General features: G+C 43.8%; 1 protein-coding gene across 1 annotated transcript in view; it reads right to left on the reverse strand.

Annotated features, from left to right (window-relative positions):
* LOC124777449 (BMP-binding endothelial regulator protein) overlaps window positions 1–25,202 on the reverse strand; it is a 682,572-nt gene that overhangs the window by 148,753 nt on the left and 508,617 nt on the right. Inside the window, exon 3 of the mRNA XM_047252865.1 lies at window positions 561–652. Within this exon, the coding sequence (XP_047108821.1) occupies window positions 561–652 (92 nt within the window). The remainder of the gene's footprint in view (window positions 1–560; window positions 653–25,202) is intronic.

Raw genomic sequence — 25,202 nt, forward strand, 5'->3', positions numbered from 1 at the left:
AGGCGTAAGAGATGTGTTGCGTGTTAAAAACACGAATTTACTGCCGTCGACGATATTGTTCTTGTGAATTTTATATTGTTTTCACATAACAGTCAGATCAAAATTTCCACAAATTATAAATACATCATTGGGCACCATTAAAACTTGCGAAGGTATGCGCTCGACTGACATTATGTTTCAAGTGTAGGAACGGTCAAGGAAATGTAAGTTTTCAGTTATTTGTTAGCTGAAAACAGTTCTGTCAAAGTACTGAAAATAGTAATGAAATTATTAGTATGAAAATTAAGTTTACGGTCTAAAAATTTTTTTATCGTGCACTTGCAACTCGCATGTCAATCAACGTTTAAGAGAAGGAAGCAACATATGTAATATTTCTCTTTAGATTCTTGAAAACTTCAATTTACAATATTATATTATTTGGTTGTGCAGGATGGAGTATTTTGCTGGCAGTTTCGAAAAATACGCGAAAAGTTAGTATTCGCCAACAAGGCCGCAAGGCGCTCTGTCAGAAGAGTGCAAAAGAGTTCGTCGCTGTACGACGCATTGTAGTCTCCACTCACCGTACACATACAGGAGAAGCAGTGGACGCCCACGACGTTGATGGCGTCTGCCGGCACTGGCTCGCCCTCATTTTCGCACGTCTGTGTCGTTCCTGCAACAAAGGATTACTGCGTGTCAAAAATATTAAGCAAGTTCTCCACTAAGTAGGAGTATTCCAGCAACTGTTACGCCAGTCGGTGATATTCTCACAGTGAGTAGCTATCATTTTGTTTACCTCACACATATTCTGATAGTTCTCACCGTCGTTAATTTTAACACAACACGTTTTTCAGCTGTTGAGTTACGAAAGCATACAGTGTACTAGTTTAAATTCTATATACTCGTAGAAGTGGTTCGAGAATGTATGGACATGTTGCAATTATTGTAATGATATTGATAACTGGCAACATTAACTTGTTTATGTGGAATAATAGAAAGCCTAAGAGTAGATAATAATTCCAATGTACTTAAGGATTAATTTCATATTCTTTAACTTTGGTATCATATTCAAACCACGTTTTTTCTATAAATTCAGTGCTATTGACATTATGAAGCTATTTTACTCTCTATGCAGATAAGCAACGTACTGTTTGCTGACGTCAGGCTGTCGTCTGGAGCGTTACTAGGAAAACAGTCGACCTTAAACGGGCACTTTTCTCTCAAATCAAAGCCTGCTACGAGCCGCTGAGATAGGCCAAATAAATATTGCTCGTCGCAATTTTTATGTGACACCTACAGCTATTTACGGGAAAATGCTAGTTTGTTTCTCGGTATAAACATTTTTTAAAATTGTATTCGCTCATTAGATAGAACAATCCCAAAGTGTTCTAGGACGATATTCGGTTCTCTTCGTGATCTAATACTCTCACCATCACAAGGTAACGCACAAACTTATAGATGCTGCAAAAAGTAAAGAAAAATTTTCCGCACACACTTAGTCAGCGAACATGAATTTTGTATCGTAGGGTTATAAAATTTGACATAGTTTTTAAAGACAGATTCTCCCAATAAAATTTCATTATTTTTCGAAACAGCGCAGCTATAATGGTAGGAACGATGTTGATCTGAAGAAAGTTTTTGAACCACTCACTACGCATAAATGACCATTTTTACTGTAGGAAATTAGATGGCCCTCATGAACAAAGAAACAAAAGGTAAACAAGAAGTCCTATGTTACTAGATTACTTTTAACAGAATAAAGGACAACTCATATGCAGCTCATATAACATTCCGTAGAGAAAATGGTGAAATATGTAAAAGTAATACGAAATATACACTGAAAGTGTAACAAGGAATACAACAATTTAGAATTGCAGCAGTGCTATCGGTTGTCCATTTTTTGCATATTTTGAAGCGTATGGTTGATTTTTTTTTACATATCCACCGGCAATCTAGTGGCGGAAATGTCTTAAAGATTCAAACCTATTAACATTTTCCAAGATTAGACAAGACCAGCAGCAACTAGAATCATAGCTAACAGATTTAACAATGAAACTTCCTAGAAGATCAAAACTGTGTGCCGGATCGACAATCGAACTCGGTTTAATAATTGTCGTATGGACACTGATACATTGTTACACTGTTACAAATGAAAGAGAACAGAAAGCTACGATTCTGGAAATTTAGCGGGAACGTGTCCTGCGCTTATTTTACTTATAAGGGAACTGACGCTCGTTTTTGCATTGAAAGATTAAGTACGACCATATAGCCGATACTGAAAAATTCCACTACTTAGTAGCATTGTAATTTTTTTCTGGTGTCACCAACCAGAAGTCTGCGTTAGATTTAGACGTGGAAATGAAAAAACTGCTAAGGAAGGAATATTACTGTTTGTTGTACCGTCGACGATGTAGTCACTGAAATCGGTGCACGAGTTTGGGGAGGTCAAGAGGAAGGGATTTGACCTTGTTCCTTCTGCGATATTGCAGAAAGACTTGGCAGGAATGTAGCCACTGTACATGACTGCTGCCAGCGGTGGTCACGAGAATGTACGGTCGCAACAAGACCAGGATCCGGACGGCCAGGTGATACAACCGAGAGGAAAGACCGTCGTCTTCGGCGTATGGTTCTGTCGCATCGTATTGCATCTGCAGCAGCAGTTTGAGCAAGAATTGGCACCAGTTACACAACGAACTGTTACAAATTGGTTACTTCGACAGCTCCGAGCCAGACGCCCGGTAGCGTGCATTCCACTGACCCCAACAACCACCGTTTACGATTACAGTCGTGTCTAGCGAGAGCTCACTTAAAGACAGGATGGAAGTCTGTTGTGTTTTCTGACGAAAGCTGGTTCTGCGTCGGTGTCAGTGATTGCCATGTGCGGGTTAGGTGGAGGCCAGTTGAGGACCCGCAATTAACTCGAGGATCTGCTCGATCACCAGAGCTGTCTCCAATCGATCTCATATGGGACTCCATCGGAAGACAACTCCAGTGTCACCCACAACCAGCCTTAAACGTCCCCGTATTGACCGACCAAGTGCAACAGGCATGGAATTCCATTCCACAAACTGACATCCGGCACCTGAGCAATACAATGCATGCAATTTTACATGTCTGCATTCTGGCGGATACACCGGTTATTAATGTACAAGCGTTTCACATTTGCAATGGCTTATGTCGCTCATACTGAGCCGTGGTAAAAACTGCTGTTTTGAAGAGCGCGCCGCAGCGCGTAGTGCGAAGCAGTCGCCCTCCGTTTCTGGCGGTGGCGCCGCTATGACAATCGCAGCTTTGGTGTCTCCCTCTGGTGGGAAAGGGGAAAGGTTGCCTGTTCACGTGCATTTAAGGGGCGCTTTGAGCTCGCCAGTGGGTCAGTCTGGGTCAGTCTCTCGTCCCCAACTTGCTAGTCTGTCTCTCGTCCGCATTTGTTAGGCAGTTAGTGTCTGTCTGTCGTTCGGATTAACCTTTAAAGCCGGCAAAATGAGAGTCTTTCCACTCCGCCAGTAAGAGAACACAGCGAGTGGTCGCCCGGTCGGGGCTTAGTTCCTACATCTGAGTCTGCGCGTTAGGCCACCAGTCTGCTCGAGTTTGCTCAGGCAATGGTCATTGGCGGTTGGATCGACCGGATGGTCGGCCGCGCACTGAGACACAAGATGACTTGTCCGTCTCGAGCGTCGGCGCATGTGAGGTCGCCACGTGAGTCCAGTGGTCCGCGGCGTATAGCGGTCGACGCGAGAGCAACAGGAGTCAACCCACATCAGTCTGCCCGGTGCGAGCTGCGACGCCGTCAGACGGGAGATCGGCACGCCTTCCTGCGTCCGTTGAAGCGGCTGGCAGCGGACGGTTCGGGAGAGCAATTTGGGGGTGCTGCGCCAGGTCTTCTCGAGAAATCGCAGTTTATTAGAAGTTAAGTGATTGGTGATATGTTGTTTGATATACTCTCGTTAAATTCTACTTGTTTTCTTGGTGAGGTCACCAGCCGTTTTGCTTTGGGGTCGTTCCACCATTCTTCTCCGTTTGCCCACCCGCGGGAAGGTGGTTGCTTATAGATTGGGTGGTCCGTTTTTCCCTTATGGAGTAGGGGCGAGTTAGAGCAACCTGCGGTTCGGGTTGTTCGGTAATCTCTCTATCAATCTACCGTACGTTAGTAGCTGCTTCTGTCATGTTTGTCGGATTTGGTGTGTTGACGAATTTATTGCTTGGAGTGTAACGGCCTAATACCTGAAATATGTTTTGATCTTTGAAAACTTTGATATTATTGCCTATGATCTTGAGAGGCGGTATCTGTGTACTGTAGAGCATCTTAACTATTGTTTGGCCAACCTTGTAGAATTTTATATAAGACTGTATTTCATGGGCTTTTATTTTAATGATCATTTTAGTATATAAAGTTGCCACCCTTTCACCGTAAGACTTTTCTTAGAAGTTAAAATCAAGTTTCACCTTCGGTGGTAAGGTTAATATTTTAATTGTTGGTGTTTTGTACCATTTCCATCCCTCCTACGGGGGATGCGTAGTTTGTGTGCTTGTGTAAATTGTTAAAACTCTTAGTTTAAGTTATCTGGTGTGTTGCAGATTAGCACCAGTGTAGTCTTTCAGAGGCTGTTGTGAGCGGTCGTAACTACGGCCGTGTCAAAAGGGAGCGGCAAGATTCTCTGCCCGAAAGCTCATATATCAAAACTTGTTTCTTTCTGTCTCTGAATAAATTGTAACTTTGATATTTAGAGGGTGCTTTCTGATTATAATTTTAAATCTGTTTCTTTTAAAAAATGCTTTTAGGCACTATTAAAGTGAATAAAATTTCCATTTGTTAAAAGGAATTTGGTTATGATTTTATCAGTTACTCCCTGGCAACTACTTCCATGCTTACATAGTGTGATTAAATGTGTTAATGTTCTTGATGAATCGCTAGTAAAGAAAATAAATTCTTAAGAATATTCTTTTAAAATAAATCACGGTTCACATACATTAACATATGATCTTACATTGTTAATCACATAAATATTTTACATATAGGAGTGTATTCCCGAAATTTCATTACGCTACATTAATTATTTTTTGGTGTTGCGATTTTTTTCCTCATTGTAAACATGTAAGATGAAACACGGAAACTGCCAAGGCCCAAAAATGATCTAGTAACCCTGAACGTATGCTACAATGTCCAAAAATGGGACATAAGAGTATATTTACCCGCAAGTAAAGGTTATGATGGTATGATTGTGGTTGCTTCTCACATGCTTACTAGCGAGTGTAATCCTTGACCGGTTACACGAATGGACGATGTGGGATACAGAACGTAGCAAAGATAATGCTGGTTATTCTACTGCGTTAATTTTGAGAGGTGAGACTCACAGAGAACGGTCGTTTAGATTACAGCGTCGAGGCTTTGTTAATAGAAAATGGGGCAATGGAAAAGAATTTGGATCGAGCCTTAAAGGTCATCTGATAGGAGCGGAGTTGTACAAATGAAATTAAGCCGTGTAGAGGAAAGCGAGCCGGAGTGTAGCACGGCGACCCGCGTTGTTTGTGTTGCAAGCGGGGCTCCTCGGCAAGCGCGATGGCCGACCAGATTGCGGACACCTGCCCGCCTTTCAACACCTGTCCTGTCCGGCGCAGAGCCTTTGCAGAGTTTCCAGACGAGTGCTGTTAGCGGCAGTACCTCTGCAGCGCTCGTGTCGCGGTGTCTGCAAAATAGCCCGGCCGCTCACTCGCTCGTAACTGGGGCCGTCCAGCAGCTGCGAGAGTGGGTGAAAACTTTTGTTGACGTTGTGGTCGGAGTACATTACGACGGCGTTCTTTCCTCGCGCGCTCGCCTCCCTAGAACCAGGTGGCACGCCCGAGAAATATTGGCGCAATTAGCGGTTTGGACGGTTGCGAAACATCGCGAGAAGCTGGGAGCCCGGCTGGCGTTCCGCTACGCTGACCACTGGCCGGAGGGTCCGCGCTGAACACTTTGCGGCCGGCCGCGCCGTAGGGGCTGAGGCTACCGCCGAGGCAGACGCGTAACAGGCTGTAAAGTGATGGTGCTTTCTCTTTGACCGACCCTTTGTCTATATGTGAAGAAGCACTGCAGGGAATGGGAAAGAGTAGCCTATGCCATAGGTACTGGCGTGCAACAGAAATGACATTAGCGACATAGCTCTGCGTTCTGGCCCAGACGGGCCAATCGGGACCGACCGACCATCGTGTCATCATTTGCGAAAGGCGTCAATCGGAGGAAATGGAGGGAAATTAGCGTTTAATGCTCCGTCGACAACGAGGTCGTTAGAGACGGAGCACAAGCTCGGGTTAGGGAAGGAGGGAGAAGGAAAGCCGCCGTGCCCTTTCGAAGGAAGCATCCTGGCATTTGACTAAGGGGCTTTTCTGATCTTGAGGTCCGATTTTTACCTCATTTTCAACATTTTTTTTGAGGTGAAATCAAATGATTAATTAAACAACGCTTATATCCTTTCATTCATCTACCTTTTATCTGCATTAAAAATTATTTTTTGTCCAAAAATATTAAGGTGTTACTAAACAAAAGTCACCCAAGGTCGTAATGCACGCCATGCACCACTACGTCCGTGGACCAGGTTCAGGTAACTGGATGGTCTGAAATAGACCTGACCAAAAAATTATTAAAATATACGAGTATAGCTATGGTCAGAACCTCTGAAAAGTGAAAAAAATGTCATTTTTTCACAAAGTGGCGGCTATTTGAAGAAACGTAAGAAAAATCTACTTTTCAAGCGTACATAAAAATCGATATCTTGAAAATTGTTTAACTTTGAGAGGCTTCGACCATAGTCAGTTCAGTCCTCTACAAAAAATATCTAAAGAGCATTAAAATCGGCCGAGTAGTTTTTCCGGAATCCAAACACCCAGCGAAAAATGTGACTTTTAGGAAATCGCGTTTAAAGTTTTGGAAAGTGTTTTTGTCGGTTTTTTGGGACTTGCCATCAGGCTGTGAGGCCTGGAGCATCACCGCTTCCTTCCGGGCCGCAGATCTGGCTTCTTTACTGGTCGTAGACGCGCGGTGCTCTGAGTGTACAAGGCGGTGCGCGTTGCGCCTTCTGCAAAATTCGAACGACGTGTTGCCAAGTTGAATGCCTATGACTTCGTTGTCTGTGCGAGTCCCATAAAGCCGTCGTTGAATATAACTGTAGACAACTTGTTTGCAATTTCAGCTACTTCTTTACCGGAATATACGTGTATTGGGAAAAGCGTCCAAACCAGCTAATTTATCGACTCGGTAGAGTTTTGAGTTTTCGCACCAACACATCTTTCCAGTAAATTGTCATTCTATAAGTCTTCGTATACAGGTCTGAACGCCTCCCAGCGTCGTCCGTAGGCGTTCGAAGACGCGGGACTGCCGCTGCGACGATCGTATATTTCGACTATATGCAATCGTTTACGGGCAAAACGGTTTCACCCACATGTTGCCCATATGCTTAAAAATAGAATTTTGAAACATTTCGACCAGAAAACCCCCTTATGCTATTAACGGAAATCATGGGAAATCTGAATCAAAATGGCCGGACTCGGGTTTGAACCGTCGTCCTCGCGAATGCGAGTTCAGTGGGCTAACCACTGCGATACTCGGCTCGGCGGCGTCTTTCGGATGCGGAAAGAGGGAGTACACAGCTCTGCTCTCTGTTGTCGGCCTTTCAGGCCTCGGAAAGCTACACCTCACTCAAGTAGCTCCTCAGCTGGCATCACTAGGCTGGGTGCACGCCGCTCCAGTCCTCCCACCAAGAAAACGTTCCAGCTCCGGGAATCGAACCGGAATCCTCAGCATAGAAGCCAGGTGCGCTGCCCACACAGCTACGCAGGCGGACATTAGCGACGTACTTAACATCGAATCCGAGGTTCTCGTTGCCGAAAGAAGTTTGATACGTTGGAAGCGCAATAATGCACGAGAAATGAACCAATGAGAATGTAAAAATCAGAATACTACAAGAAAACAGAGCACTCCTCTCTAACAGAAGTCGACTGTTATCAAACATAGGTCTCAACTTGGGAATACAATTTCTGAAAATGTGCGTCTGGACTACATTGCTAAACAGAAGCGAGTCATAGACGGCGAAAAAACCAGAAAAGAAGAAAATCGAAGCGTTAGATGTGTAGCGTTACAGGAAGATAATGAAAATTAAATGGATTAATAACAATAGGAGGAGGGTCTCAACGGAGAAATAATTGAAGACATTGACCTTAAATGCTACTCTTTGATGAAGAGTGTCCTACAGGCCAGGAACTTGCGACGGGCCTCAACAAACCAGTAAAATGCCTAGTGATCTCCACCCCATCCCCCTCCCCTCCTCCCCAACCCACACAACACAAAAAGTCCGAAGGCATGTTATTCCAAGATAGAAGTCGGCTGAAACCTTGTGTTTTGTGACAAAAATAAATAGAAATGCGTGTGTAAATATCAAAAATTCCGCTAACAAAAGAAAATAAGTGTCTAAAGACTTCGAGAAAAACGTGAAACAAGACTGCAGAATCAAAAATCAAACCCCTATGTTTGTTAAAGGACGACAGACTGTAAAATGTGTGGTAATTACAAAGCTACCAGCCATAAAACTTGTGTCATGTAAGACAGACCGAGCGAGGTGGCGCAGTGGTTAGCACACTGGACTCGCATTCGGGAGGACGACGGTTCAATCCCGCGTCCGGCCATCCTGATTTAGGTTTCCCGTGATTTCCCTGAAACGCTCCAGGCAAATTCCGGGATGGTTGCTTTGAAAGGGCACGACCAACTTCCTTTCAAAATGGTTCAAATGGCTCTGAGCACTATGGGACTTAACTTCTGAGGTCATCAGTCCCCTAGAACTTAGAACTACTTAAACCTAACTAACCTAAGAACATCACCCACACCCACGCCCGAGGCAGGATTCGAAACTACGACCGTAGCAGTCGCGCTGTTCCAGACTGTAGCGCCTAGAACCGCTCGGCCACCCCGGCCGGCACTTCCTTTCCCATCCTTCCCTAATCCGATGAGACCGATGACCTCGCTGTTTGGTCTCTTCCCCCCAAACAACCCCAACCCTAAGACGGAACAATAAGAGTTCCATTGAGGGCAGCACAAAAAATGCTGAAACATGTTACGGCAAAGAAAATGTAAACGGAAGGTGTCTTCTATAAGGTGGAATATCTCTTCAACAGAAATCGTTTTGATAAATCGCTTGTAATGCAACAATCGATCAAAATCGTAGTATTGATACTGAATTTCAACCAGAATGTAATTATTATTGCGGATATTCGCAGCTGTATCCATCGATGTCCATTTCGGCGCGAGCTTTCATCCGCAAAATCAATGTGGCCACGAATGCCCACCTAAACAGCGACTCTGCTGGGTGAAGTAGGAGCCTACCTGTGCACGCGGTGAGTAGATCCGGGTGCCCCGCGGGACCGGCCTGCTGTGTGTGATGGGGTAACGGCAGAGGGCCGGCGCGCCGCGGCCGTACACCTGCGCCCAGCGCGGCACGCAGCACCGAGCCGAACGGCAGAGTGCGGCTTTCGCCGGCCGGCGTTACGCAAAGTGAAGGGCCAGGCGGAACAGCAGGTGGAAGGTAGCGAGGCGAAAGTCCTCCGGACTGTGCAGATAACATCGCTGAGGCCGCAGCCGTAACCCTCGCCGTACAACAGCCACAATAAATACTGCCCACTGCAAGTCGCTATTGGGACACGCTCCCGGGCGTTCCGCTACCAGCCTCAGACATCTAATGTCCCTAAACCAATATCATTACTGCCGAATCAACGCTGGAGCCCAAAGTAGCTGCAGTTCTAGCAGTTGCTTCTCGCAATTAACAGAAATTTATTTTCAATTGTCGAGGTGAGGGTGCGTTTGATGGTGTACATCGGTGAGAAATCGTCTGCTACTGAAAATCTTCGCAGGGAACTGTATAGTGCATTCCATTGGAATTGAAATAGGAATTCAAAGGTCATCCACCAATCTCATCTCTGGGCCTCGAACATGTCGTTTCTAGGGCAAAGAGTTTTTCACACCACTCTTCCATTCGTAAGAAGTGCTCATACCAGTCGAGTTTATGTTCTTATACCTGTAACTCTTGTCTAATGTCTTCGCTCTTTATTTCAGCGCCGAGCGTACAGTGAACCACGCACTGTGGGAAAACCGGAAAGGAAGAACGTAAAAGCGTTACAGCTGTATTGTTACACAAGGACAAAAAAAATGCGCTCTTCAAAAGACAAGAAATGAGGAGAGAGTCGCTGCAGAATCCACGAGGAAAGCAATATGTGCAAAATGCTGACTGGAAGAAGGGACTAAATGGTTAGACATGTTTTAAGACCTCAGGAAACAACGCCATGGTCTGAGAGAGAGTCGGAGGGGGAAAATATTATAGGGGAAAGACAAATACAGAACAGTGTTTTGCTCTACGTACTTGTTAGGAGATCTGTGGTGATCATTGGCAGACCATTTGAATTATCTAACTTTTTACGAATACCTTGTTGTGATTTATCACTTACTTCCATTTTTCTGTCCTTTTCGTGTATCCATCGGTTCTTCTGGAGCTACTAAATGGACACTGTACGGGTTTCCCATCGGTAGGTCGCATTCGTACATTTCCCTGCACAGAACTAATCCTGGTGTACAATGCACATGGTGTTGCTCACTTGCTGACTCGCCGACAAGGAAGATATCGAGCACGAAGGAATGCAGATGCAGTGCACTTATAGACCAAACCTTGTGGACCGATCTCAACGACTGTGCGGATAGAGTATCTAGGGAACTGCATAAAGAGTAGAGCACTTGCAGCGACGAGCACAAGCGACACATAATTCCAAGAGGAATACTAGCGAGAGAAATGACGACAGTATCGGTAGCAGATCAGATAACAGAGGCACAGGCGAAGACAGAGAAAGACAGAATAAGACTAGAAGGATAGTCAGCGAAGGGTCACGAAAACAAGTGCTAATAAGACGTTAATACTAGATATGTAAATTAACCTAACGTAGATTTAGAATCACTCCACATGAGAGTGAGACGCTCAAAGTACTGCTGAGGCTTTCGCCCTCGGATGACGAATAGTAGTAATAGACCGGATGGAAGCTGTCCAAGAGCGATAGGCTAGATGACTTTCTCAGGCTCTCCCTCCTGGACAGAATTGGCGCTAGCGTTCTATAAATCTAAACTCTTTTCTATCTTATTAATATGAAAACTGTTAATTTTAACCCTTCATTTCGCAACATCACTCTCAAGCAGTATCAAAATTACATAATGTTTCCTGCAACATGTTTTAAGTTTCGTCGTTGGATGGGCAATGGTACTTGCAAGCAACATTTAAGCTGTCACACAGAGCGATATTCTGTTGTCTCTGACGAAAAGTTTGTGAATAGCGTGCATATTCAGCAGACAACGTGCAAGGTTATGTGAGCGTCAGTTACACGTGTAGCAGTTTCTTTCGATTCTGTGGCGCTGTATTTTAATGTGCAACGAAGACTTCTTGTTTATGGAAAGAGGAAGTCTTGAAGGTGACTTATTACACTAATGTGTTAGCGACTTCTTACATGGGACATTGCAAATGGACTTATCTTTTCTGGGAAGAGGAGGCGTGGCGTTGAGTATTAGATTGACAACAAGACTGGAAGAAGAATAAAACAGTGACCCCTGGCCAGTGAATGAAATATGAAGTATGTGCCACCCTCAGCTGGCCCGAGTATATGCCAAAAGCGAAGATACAGACTTTGCCCTGATATATAGTCGACTGTAAAATGAGGAAAATGTGGAATAGTTTTAAGACATTTCACATGCAATAGTTCAAAACGCAACCATTTTTCAGCCACAAGTACAACACTTAGTACTTTTATTAAAGCATCCACGGATTTTTTGTGGGCAATAATACTTACATGTTACATACTGTCGTTTGAAACAATGTATATAAAATTGTTCACATATATACCTCTAATTTAAGTAACGTAATGCTTTTTCTCCGCGATATTTCTGTTTGTGCCAAATAAAGAGCTAAGTATTTCCAATTAGTTTTACAAGTATTTAAAGTTGCAAGAGTGTCAGACTATGCTGAAACAATAAGTTCATAATCTGTACATGTACAATTTCACATTGAGAAAACACGATCTGTCTTGGTAACACCGAGGCAGGCCATTTGCACATGACAGCAAATGAAATAAAATAAAAAATTACAAGTCCACATCGTCCACACGTCTCAGGGAAACGCTTTTGGTACCACGTAAGGCCCTATTAATCCATCGCCAAGTACGCCTGCCGATACGTTGATTGTGAATCGGTATTGATGCCCTCTTTCCTGAACTGCTTGGGGATTTACATCTCCCAATACAAGCTGGTTATGGAAATTCACATCACCATCTCTTGTGAACCCTGCCTCATCGATAAATAAAATCTTGGCGAACAGAGGATCTGCGGCTCACTTCTGCAGCGGGCATTGACAGAGCCGCCGTCTGCCGTGATGAGCCTGTGGCCTTAGGGCCTGAACACGCTGTAGATGATGTGGGTACAGAAGTTGTTCATGAAGTACCCCCAGATAATAGAGTGAGACACGCCTTCTGTTGCTGCTAATCGTCGCACACTGCTCCCAGGGGTTTCTTCCACCGAACGTAGCGCACGCTCCTCCATGTCAGGCGTGTGGAATGTCCCTCAGATGCTGTAAAAGTCTGCCAAACACGCTATCAGGGGTCAGTGTCCGCTGTGGATATCTTTTAGCATAGAAGACACGGGTTCGCAGGCTACGTCCATTTGCTAAACCACAGTAGAATATCGTTTCCGCCATTTCACTTGTCGAGTAGAGGCTTCCATTGCTAACAACTGGTGGAAGAGAGAAAATGTAAATGTACTATATCATCGAGCCCGCCCGGTTGGCCGTGAGGTAGAACGCACGGCTTTCCGGACTGGGAAGGAGCGCCTGGTCCCCGGCACGAATCCGCCCGGCCAGTCTGTGGACGGTTTTTAGGCGATTTTCCATCTGCCTCGGCGAATGCGGGCTGGTTCCCCTTGTTCCGCCTCAGTTACACTCTGTCGGCGATTGCTGCGCAGACAAGTTCTCCATGTACGCATACACCAAGGAACTACACTCGTCTGGCGTGAGACGTTCCCTGGGGGAGGGGGGGAGGGGGCACCGGAGGCCGAACAGCACAATAACCCTGGGTTCGATGTGGGGCGGCGCGGAGGGATGAAGTAGACTGCGGTAGTCGTCATGGGGTTGTGGACCACTGCGGCTGCGGCGGGGACGGAGCCTCTCCGTCGTTTCTAGGTCCCCGGTTAACATACATACGTACGAACAGCGCAGTAATAGGAAACACATAAGTGAATCTGCGTTTGGAAGAAGGTAAAACACTATGATACATACCCATAGTTGACAATACTGTAGCCTGCCGGAGTGGCCGAGCGGTTCTAGGCGCTTCAGTTCTAGGGGACTGATGACCTCAAGTGTTAAGTCCCGTAATGGTCAGAGCCATTTGAACCATTTGACAGTACTGTACAATAATGCACATAAACGCGACGGAAACTGGCGTAGCTTATAAAAAGGCTTGAACCACAGAACTGGCTGCAGACCATCTAATGGTGGCTGGAGTACTGTGAGTAAGACATCCTAATATCCTGCCGACACATTTGACGGAGCGCCAATACAACGACTCTGCTAATATTCGCAACCAGGCGTCGCGCAGCCCTTCTTATAAACATTTGTTTATCTCTGAAAGTACACGTTTCCGGAACCGTGTTTACTGGACTTATGTTTCTTGTTTTGGTGAGTACTACCACCTTACCACCTCTTATTCTTCTTCTTCTTCTTCTTCTTTGTACACCAGTGTCCTGACTGTCTGACTCATCATCGTCCGGCCCCAACCGCTATTGATAGAAATTTGAAAAATGGAGAGAGTGTTGATCTCGCATTGTAGGCGTCGTTTAAGAAGGTTTTTTCGAAGTCCATCCCTAACGGGATGAAATGGGGGATGAAATATTTTATGAACTATTCCATTATGCAAGTAATTTCAAAGCTAAAGCTATGAAGCCTTGTATTTAGCTTCTCTGTTAGAAATTTAAAAAAGTACGTGTTTCACTGTTTTTGGAAATTGAGCGCCTATGATGGTGAAGTAGGGGATGAAAATTTTTAAGAAAACATTTCGTTATATTAAAAAAAATTTAAAGCTAAATCTATGACGATCGGTCTATGACTTCTTGGGTGGATATAAGGAAATATCTGTTGTGGGAGGAAAGGTTTTTATGGAAATATCACCAGAATAACCCAAAGGACATGATTAGTAAAAACCTTGGACTCCAGCGACCAGAATCGCTTTCCGGTCAGAATTGCATTCGGAAAAGACCATGGTTCTATGGCCTTAATTAGCATGAAAAGTTAGAGCAACTTAAAAATTCGATTAAAGGAAAACCAGAAAACAAAAAAGTCTGTGCAGATCAGATAGTGATTTACAGTCTACATGAGCTTAGCGGCGGGTGCTAAGTTAGAGTATATTTTGAACACGTTTAGGAAAGTGGTCCTTGTCAGTATTCCGCGTGGAGTACAGCTCGCGCAGGATACAGTGGACGATGCACAGTGAACAGTTTTCGTCCAAAGCGCTGGACGAGTTCATTCGTTTGTTCAGCAGGGGAGGCCGATATGTGTTTGGCACCTTTCGGCCGGTCAGCGATAACAGAATCCACGCGCACCCTGCAATCTTTCTCAAGCGATTTTACAGAAACTATGAAAGGTCTCTGTTGGATTCCTTTCATGTTAATTTCTTAAATCTGTTGTCATTTACGGCATAAATTCCTCTTCTAAATTTACTGTGGTGTTTCTGACTATCTGGGAGGAGACTGAGCAGTGAAACGTGTTACTTTTACACATAAACAAGAACGATCTGTCACACTACTACACTTTAAAACACAGTTTATATGTAATTCATGTCACACAGTCTCACACGGAACCTACATCCGCTTTCTTTTATATACTGTATATGGTAATATACTGTCATCCCCCTTCCCTTCTGTGTGTGAGGATGAATGAGCAAATGTATTTCTAGTTGCATGCTGGATGGTAGCAGACAAGCCTGTCTGCTAGAGAACAGTAGGACCAACGTCGGAACAGGTAGCTACGCTTTCTAAAAGCAAAGAGGTTTCTACCTTAGTATGGTCCTGTCCGTCCCTTGTCATGTTGGTATAGGAAGCTGCCTCTCTGGCCACTTCCGTTTGTATTTGTGAGCCACCCTCAGGAAGGGACCAGGTCAGTCTGTCCGCGGCGAGCGTCTGAAGTGGTAAGATCTCCGGCAAAGCGCGTGTCTGCTAAGTCCGTAGGACAATGGATTTCTTAAGTTCAGCCTAACTGAAAATTTAATCACCTTTATTTCAGGTTTAGCTCTAAAATATCTAATGTTATCTTAAATTGCTACGCAGTGTAATTCGAGTGTGAAGCTCAGAATATATTCCGGTAGTTGCTTTGTCACTACTTTGTGAGTAAAGTGGAACCACGTGTTGATCAGTAACTCTAACTAGCATCATCAATCTTCAATGCGAATGTGCGTGAGATTATAAAGTCTCGTCTTGACAATATTTTTCAATATAGCAACTTTTCTTTATGTTCAACCCACGTGGGGTGTACTTTGTGAGACCAGTACCACGTGCTTATACAATTGTTTGACCCATCAGGTTAATAGTAAGATGATAGTAACCAGTTCGAGGTTTTTCTTTTGTAAATTGCTTTTCGATCTAATTTATTTTAATTATCAAAATTATTGTGGAGTTACACGCTTTGTGTAAACCAAGTTGACCACGTGTGGCATGTGGTGTAATCATCAAAGTAGCCCTCAGCTATTTCTTTCGGGAGATTTCACAGAGAGTTAGTATGAATTTACTATACCAGTGAGTGGTAATTACATGACGGACAGGATTGTGCTACGAACGTAACTTCTTTGGGTGAAAATTGAATCGGTTGGTTGTGGTTAATTTCCACTTGCATATGTTTCAACGTTCTTCGTGTGTTATTTTATGAATGCAGTGTTGTATGCAGTCTCCCAATCTTGGCTCCATATTTGATGTGTTCTGTAAGATTAGAAACTTACATTTTCACAATCCTAAACAAGGCACCAGTTATGAATCAAGTTTAATATGCTGAAATTTTAAATGTTAAAATAAATGTCCAAATATAAACTGATTTATTTCTTTTTATTTAAATTTTCTTATATATATATATATATATATATATATATATATATATAAATCACCTGGTTGTCGTATGACTATTAAAAGATTATAATTAATGTTAGTCTGGTTGGGAATTTGGTAAGCTAGACTGGATACCTGGTGAAACAGTTGCGCAGTAATGCAAGGTTAACTTCCCCAGACAGCTCACAGCTTTTAACCCGCTTTTACTATCTTGAATATCAGCACCGCTTACACCTCAAATTAAAGCAAGAACATTACAACTATTCGGTAAAAAAAATCGTTTTTGCTTTACTTATAAGTTTATATGTCAGCTTCATTATGATGTGTCCAGAATTTCATTAATGGTCATAGTTATTATGATATTTACATGAAAGTAAGACAGTGGCCGAAATCCGGAAAAGTGTGCAGTGAAAAACCGAGGTCGCTGTGATTTTGCGTTTGGTGCATATTACATAATATGTTGTTGCGTATGAAATTTAGCCAACATATTGAATTTTTCTTTAGACTTGGGTAGATACGATGTAACACACTCATTTGCAATCGCGCCGTGCCAGCGATAAGGCCAGAGTGAAATATCCACAACATCCCTCATATTTGATAAACGGTTTCAGATATCGAAACGTGATTTTGGAAAATGACAACACGCAAAGACGAGAGTATTTTACCATATCGCCATTACGTAAAACTTCATTATCTACCGTGCTATTCCACTGACTACATACTTTTTCGGTGAAAGAATGTAATTTTTAACAGCCATCGATAGCTGGTGAAATGAGAAATGCTATGGATTTTGGTATAACATATATGAAGACAGTGCACTTTTTTTGTAACAAAGCTGTTCTTTTTAACCTTCCTCACTTAATAAATCACTGTTTCGGAACTCTCTCGCAATTGTTTCTGCGCAACTTGTTAGGGAGGTAAGACAGCGTCAACTCCGCTCTGTTTTGGTAAAAGAAGCAAATTTTGACATGACAGGCAGAGAAATTTGTAGGTTTTACTCAAAATTTCCCATTCAGGACGTTTCTCTGGAAGTTAGAAATGGTTAACTAGCCAGGCGAAAACAAATGACTGCATTTTCAGTGAAATTCTTTTTCGATAGTAACGAAAGCAGAGGTGACGGCAGATCATCTTGAATGATCAGCACACAAATGTGGGAGTGGAGGTTGTAATCTCCTCCCTCCTTCCTTATTCCATCTATTGGTCACATCTGTCTTTTATGAAGATTTGAGAGGAGCAAGGATTGCAATAAACTTTCTAGTTTACTTAGCTTTTCATGCAGATTTGACTCCAGTTCTTCTTGCCTAGGGTTTGATGCTTGAAGCTGAAAAGGTCACGTTTTAGGTTCTCATGGCTGGATTGATCTACATAAATTTGAAGATTGTTGTTGCAGAATTTTTGTTTTCCTCACAATTTAGTATATCATACAGTCTTTTGATATTTCACATTAACAAAGCCGCAATTACATTCTTCGCACAAAATACAAAAATACTTCCGATCGCATCAGAGGCATGCATACGACTCTCACACTCTGCATAAATAACCATATTCCATACGGTTTACAAACTTAACAAATGAATTTCTTCTTGTTTCTGTTATATTATTAATTTCGATTATTATTTCACAAATGAATCCAGAAATAAATATAGTAAACAGTGCAGTATTGCGTGATTAACAATAGAAATTTTAAGTGTGCCAATATTTTGTAATTTTAAATGTTTCTAAGAAAATGATTTTAACTGTACATTCGGAACTAGTACTTAACGAATATAACACCGAGACTAAAACATGTTATTAAGTAATTCATTTTCATAAATTTTAGCTTAATATATAAGGTACTGTGTATAAAATTATATGAAGGTTTTCAGGAAAGCAATTGAGATATTATTGACCTGTCCAAAATTTGAAGAATAATACTGGTATCGACAAGTACTGTTGAGAAAAAGTAATGCTAGAGGAGGAGGATGTCGTGTTACAAGGTGCCGAACTTGATATTTACAAAAAATGTGAGCGTTGGCTTCAGTCTAGAACGGCCCTTCCCCTCCAGCACTCGGTATTTCCCCTACAGCGCCCTGAGCGATCCCCCAGCCGACTGCACATCTAGCGGCCACAGCATTTTACGCGGGCTGTACAGGGATGTTTTCAGCTGGTGACGTCCTGGCGCGGACGAGAGCACCCGGTGCGCAGAGTCTGACAGGAATGGGTAGCGGCGCACCTGGCCGGCCCTCGGCCGCTGCCCGGCGCTGGCCGCAGCGGCGCACCGCATCGCATTGCCTCGCGGCTGTCCGGCTGTCGGCCAGGAATCCGGGCCAAGGTAGGCCGACGACCCGCGGCTGCGCGCAGCGGCAGACGGGCCGCAGGTGCGCTGCTCTTCCTGGTCCAGCGGCGCGGCTCGCTGTTGCACAGGAGGCGGGCGAGCTGCCGCTGCACGCCGCGCCGCAGTCTGCGCACTCTGCCGCTGCGGCGCTCACTATCGTGTCGGTCAGCTGAATGACTCCGACAGTAAAACCGGCTTGCGAGTAAAGTCCGCTTTACACCGGATCGAATGCAAACTGGGGTGAATTCTCTCTGGTAAAAATGCTAGGCGTGCGAAAAGCATCTACTATATCAATTTATGGATGTCCATCCTATTGTGTACGCGCAGGACTTCAACTAATGATATACCGGGTGATCAAAAAGTCAATATATATTTGAAAAATTAATAAACCACGGAATAATGTAGATAGGGAGGTAAAAATTGAAACTGCTTGGAATGACATGGCGTTTTATTAGAACAAAAAAAAAAAAAAAAAAACAAAAACAAAAACGAAGTACTGCTAGACGTGTGAAAGATCTCTTGCGCTCTTCGTTTGGTGATGGTCGCGTGCTCAGCCGCCATTTTCGCCATGCTTGGCCTCCCAGGTCCCCAGACCTCAGTCCGTGCGATTATTGGCTTTGGGGTTACCTGAAGTCGCAAGTGTATCGTGATCGACCGACATCTCTAGGGATGCTGAAAGACAACATCCGACGCCAATGCCCCACCACAACTCCGGACATGCTTTACAGTGCTGTTCACAACAATATTCCTCGGCTACAGCTATTGTTGAGGAATGATGGTCGACATATTGAGCATTTCCTGTAAAGAACATCATCTTTACTTTGTCTTACTCTGTTATGCTAATTATTGCTATTCTGATCAGTTTAAGCGCCATCTGTCGGACAGTTTTTGAACGTTTGCATTTTTTTGGTTCTAATAAAACCCCATCTCATTCCAAGCATGTATGTCAATCTGTACCTCTCTATCTACATTATTCCGTGATTTATTCAGTTTTCAAATTTATACTGACTTTTTGATCACCCAGTACACTGAAGAACCAAAGAAACTGGTAAACCTGCCTAATATCGTGTAGGGCACTCGCGAGCACCCTGAAGTGCCGAAGCAGGATGTCGCCATGGACTCGAGTAATGTCTCAAGTAGTGCTGGAGACAACTGACACCATTAATCCTACAGGGCTGTCCATAAATCCGCAAGAGTACGAGGGGGTGGAGATCTCTTCTGAACAGCACGTTCCAAGGCATTCCAGATTGCTCAGTAACTGGGAGTCTGGTGGGAAGCGGAAGTGTTAAAACTCAGAAGTGTGGACCCACTCTGTAGCAATTCTAGACGTCTTGGGTGTCTCATTGTAGTGCAGGGATTGCATTAATCCGTCGGAATGCACAATGAACGTGAATGCCTGCGTTGCCAAGTGGCGACTCGAAAAATTAATATACTCGGAAAACAAATGGTTCAAATGGCTCTGAGCACTATGAGACTTAACTTCTGAGGTCATCAATCCCCTAGAACTTAGAACTACTTAAACCTAACTAACCTAAGGACATCACACACATCCATGCCCGAGGCAGAATTCGAACCTGCGACTGTAGCTCGGAAAACAGAACCTATCGCTGTGTTAACGTAATACTCGTGCTCTTAGTTTTGTGTCACCCACAGTAAAAATTACAATGGGCAAATAACCTCAGCCACGCCTAAACAGACACGAATATCAACGGTAAGTGTTCTGTACCAACCGTTAAGTGCAAGCTACGGGTGACGTCATTGGCTTGCGCGATTCAGTGTGTGGCCTTTGCTACTGTGCGACGCCACACCACGCAGCTTACTACCTGCACACCACTGCAGTTAGGTCAAGAAGAGAGAAAGAGGGAGTGGACAGTTCAAAACAATGACCCGTCAATCTCTTGTTCATTGCAGGCACAACAACTGCTCATTCATCATTCAGAAGAGAACAGTGATACAAAGCGGGCGTACTATTATTAAAGGGACCGACGTGGAACACATGTTTTCTTCATGTCCTATCTTACAGTTATACCACACCAGAGGTTACTGACATACGGTAGCATACAGGAGTTGTGTTTTCCTCGTTCCATTTGGGGTTGGAATAGGAAAAGGAATGACTTATGATGGTATAAGGTACCCTTCGCCATGCATTGTGTGGTGCTTGCAAGGTACGTTGATGAGGGTGTACATATAGGCTTACTGTGTGGCAGGTCGTGAAAGATGTATTATCGAGCCATCTGTTTCGTAAGTTGCAAAACGATAATACGTATGGAGCGACTGTTGGAAGCCGGCCTGGGAGAAGATCTATTTGAGTTCCGGCGAAAAGCAGGAACACATGACACAGTACTGACCTTAAGGTTCTTTATTAGATTATAGACTGAAGAAAGGCAAACTGCATTTACAGCATTCATAGTTTTAGAAAAAGCTTCTGACGGGGTGGACTAGAAACGCTATTTAATATTTTGAACTTATCATTGTGCAAATCGTTATTTACAATTTGTACAGAAACCACAGTACATATACGGCCCAAGAACTTGAAAGGGAAGGCGTTGACTGAGAAAGGAGTGAGATGTTGCGGAACGTTGCTCTCATCCGTGCGTCGGAGCTTCCGCAGCGTCCGCACTGTGCGGCACGTGGGAGAAAATTACCACACGTGTTACACCGCCGCTGTAACTAGAAACGTTCACTGGCGAATCCCGATTAATTCTCTGATCTGTTGTATTGTGTCACCGACATGATACGTGAGTTGGAGTGGCAGTCATTAAAACAGGCATTTGTCGTTGCTGCAGGCTTTTTTCGCGAAATTTCAATCACCTGCTTTTTCCGAAGGCGAAAATATTTTGTTGGCGCCCTCCTACACAGGGGGAAATGATCATTGTATTAAAATAAGAGAAATAAGCGTTAGGACAAGAAAACTGAAGTGTTCGTTTTTCCCTGTGCGCCGGCCGATGTGGCCGAGCGGTTCTAGGCGCTTTAGTCTGGAACCGCGCGACCGCTACGGTCGCAGGTTCGAATTCTGCCTCGGGCTTGGATGTGTGTGATGTCCTTAGGTTAGTTAGGTTTAAGTAGTTCTAAGTTCTAGGGGATTGATGACCTCAGATGTTAAGTCCCATAGTGCTCAGAGCCATTTATTCCCCTATGCGCTGTTCAAGAGTGGAACGGTAGAGAAATGGTTTGAGAGCGGTTCGATGAACCCTCCGACTGGTACTAAAATGTGAATTGCAGAGTAATCATGTAGATGCAGATGTAGACGATAGTCGGAGGATCAAGTTTGTTGGTAATACGAACACCCTGCAGGAGCTATATAATATATGTTTATAAATTGAACGCGTTTCTCTTGCTGCAAACAGCGAGTTTAATATCCATAAGCGTTTCAGAAACAAAAGCAAAACGAAGATAATGGAATGTAGTCAAATTAAATCGTGTTATGCTGAGGGAATTAGATTAGGAAATGAGACACTTCAAGTAGTAAAGGAGTTTTGCTATTCGCGGAGCAAAATAACTGGTGATGGTCGAAGTAGAGAGGATATAAAATGTAGACTGGCAATGGCAAGGAAAGCGTTTCTGAAGAAGAATTTGTTAACATCGAGTATAGATTTAAGTTTCAGGAAGTAGTTTCTGAAATTATTTGCATGGAGTGTAGCCATGTATGGATGTGAAACATGGACGATAAATAGTTTAGACAAGAGGAGAACAGGAGCTTTCGAAATGTGGTGCTACAGAAGAATGCTGAAGATTAGATGGGTAGATCACATAACTAATGAGGAGGTACTGAACAGAATTGGGGAGAAGACAAATTTGTGGCACAACGTTACTAAAAGAATGGATCGGTTGGTAAGACATGTTCTGAGGCATCAAGGAATCACCAGTTTAGTACTGGAGGACAACGTGGAGGGTAAAAATCGTAGAGGGAGACCAAGAGATGAATACACTAAGCAGATTGAGAAGGATGTGGGTTACAGTAGGTACTGGGAGATGAAGAAGCTTGCACAGAATAGAGTAGCATGGAGAGCTGCATTAAACCAGTCTCTGGACTGAAGACCACAACAACAACAACAACAACAACAAGCGTTGCAGTTTTCCTGTGCAAGATATCACCATCGGATTTCTTCTAGAATAATATACCCATTTGGTTTTACGTCAACTATAGATTTGAAACTTCGAGGATGGGCGAAAAATAACTGTGAATAACATTGTATTTACATGAAAATTATTAACTATCGCTACTTTTCTACAGCGAACACACGACGAGTAAAAAGAGCGTGAAACTAATTAATTGTCACGTAAAATTATCACACCAGAAGAATTCCACGATGCTGCTTACTCTAAACCAAGGTCTTTCATCGCAAAATGCATTAAATATTTTGCTGAGCCAAACTAAAGGGACGTGTAACTTTGGAAAAACTATATTTTCTTCGGGCCACGACATGGGAGGGAGCTGCGCGGCAGCCTTCTCCGGTCACAGGCGGTTCCAGAAATAGTCGCTCGCATGAATAAAACACGTTGACGTTAATTATTAATTAAACAGTTTTGAAAAAGAAAATATTCGAGACGAATATATGGTAAAACGCCAAACATGCTGGTTTAGGCATGCGTATTCAAATACAGAGATATATAAACAGGCAGAATACGGCGCTGCGTTAGGCAAAGCCGATGTAAGACAAGCGTCTTGCGTAGTTGTTAGATCGGTTACTGCTGCTACAATGGCAGGTTATCAAGACTTAAGTGAGTTTGAACGTGGTGCTATAGTCAGCACACGACCGATGGGACTCAGTATCTCCGAAGTAGCGATGAAGTGGGGATTTTCCCGTACGACTATTCCACGAGTGTACCGTGAATATCGGGAATCCTGTAAAACATCAAATCTCCATCATCGATGCGGCCGGAAAAAGATCCTGCAAGAACGGAACCAACGACAACTGAACAGAATTGTTCAACGTGACAGAAGTGCAACCGTTCCGCAAATTGCTGCAGATTTCAGTACTGGGCCATTAACAAGTGTCAGCGTGCGAACCATTCAACAAAACGTCATCGATATGGCCTTTCGGAGTTCGGAGGCGAAGGTCCACTCGTGTACCCTTGATGACATCACGACACAAAGCTTTTCGCCTCGCCTGGGCCCGTCAACATAGACATTGGACTGTTGATGACTGGAAACAGGTTGCCTGATCGGACGAGTATCGTTTCAAATTGTATCGAGCGGGTGGACGTGTACAGGATTGGAGACAACGTCATGAATCCACGGACCCTGCATGCCAGCTGGGAACTTTTCAAGCTGGTGGAGGCTCTGTAATGGTGTGGGGCGTATGCAGTTGAAGCGATATGGGACCGCTGATCCCTCGTAATCTTACGGATTTATGGACAGTCCTGCAGGATTCATGTGTCAGTTCCCTCCAGCAATACTTCAGACATTAGTCGAGTCCATGCCACGTCGTGTTGCGGCAGATCTGCGTGCTCGCGGGGGCCCTACACGATATCAGGTAGACGTACCACTTTCTTTGACTCTTCAGTATATGAAAGTTTTATTTTGAACGTGCTGACAGCAAGTTAGTTTATAAAACCGCCGACAGGGGTGTCACCGAAAATGGTTGCTGAAAATGACGGTGAATCTGGCACAGTAAATTAATTTCTGTGCTAGAATTTGCCCATTACTAATAGGTAGTCTGTGTCTAAAGGACCTTCCGTGACAAGTTCCACAAGACACCACGAGTTTACAACAGGACAGTGAAGAGGATTGCTGCTTGTGCGATGCGAAACGTTCGGGCCGACCGACAGGCAGTGGGTTGTGTGAGGGACGTGTTGTGAAGCCCACAGAGCTGACCTATCGAGCTGGTGCTGAATTAACATCTCTCAGCCAACAGCGTTGAAAAATGCTTCGTGGGCGATTAAGAGCTAACCTGACTAACCTAAGGACATCACACACATCCATGCCCGAGGCAGGATTCGAACCTGCGACTGTGGCGGTCGCACGGTTCCAGACTGAAGCGCCTAGAAGCGCTCGGCCACAGCGGCCGGCCCCGAATGCGAGTCCAGTGTGCTAACCACTGCGCCATCTCCCTCGGTGTCACTCTTAATATTCTGGCTCGCGTGTGGACGCAATTTGACTGCCGGTTAGATGTGTGCTATGTGACGAAGGATGGACACAGAGAAAATTTATAAGCATTGTAAACTTCAAGAATTTGTCTTTCATATGCTGCATCATTTGTTACGTTGTTCTTGGACATTTATCTCTACTGATTTTTTGAAACGTTTCATGTATTTTATAATGACCCTGTATATGGTGTGTTTCGAACTCTTAATCGTGGTAAGATAATTGACAGTCACACTTCGGAGGTTGAATTCTTCCTGGTGGTGAGGGTAGAGAAATACTCAGTGTAGTAGATAGGCTTATTACAAAGCAGTTAATTCGCTTAGCACGATCGAATTGGATGTCTGTGGGTTTACTGCGGGAGCCATTGAATTACAACAGGTTCATCGTCAACTTCGTGCGCAAATACGCGGGTCTATGAGTTAGTATTAAAGAAATGACAGAGATTTTGCGACATTTTTCTAACTTATTCACCTAGCATTTACGTACTACTTGAGTGGATATGCAGGAAGATGTTTCCTAAATGAAAGATTTCAGAAACAGCTGCAACCAGTCGCCTTTTGTGATGGTTCAATTTCTATTATACCGCGACCTGTTTCGAGCCGCCAGGCAACTCATCCTCAGGTGTTCCACAATTTCAGTGATGGTTTGTAGCGTTGTGTGTGTCGTGTAGAATTATTAGGATCTATTGGTTT

The sequence above is a fragment of the Schistocerca piceifrons genome, chromosome 2 (genome assembly GCF_021461385.2).
Source record: "Schistocerca piceifrons isolate TAMUIC-IGC-003096 chromosome 2, iqSchPice1.1, whole genome shotgun sequence".
Classification (NCBI taxonomy): Eukaryota; Metazoa; Arthropoda; class Insecta; order Orthoptera; family Acrididae; genus Schistocerca; species Schistocerca piceifrons.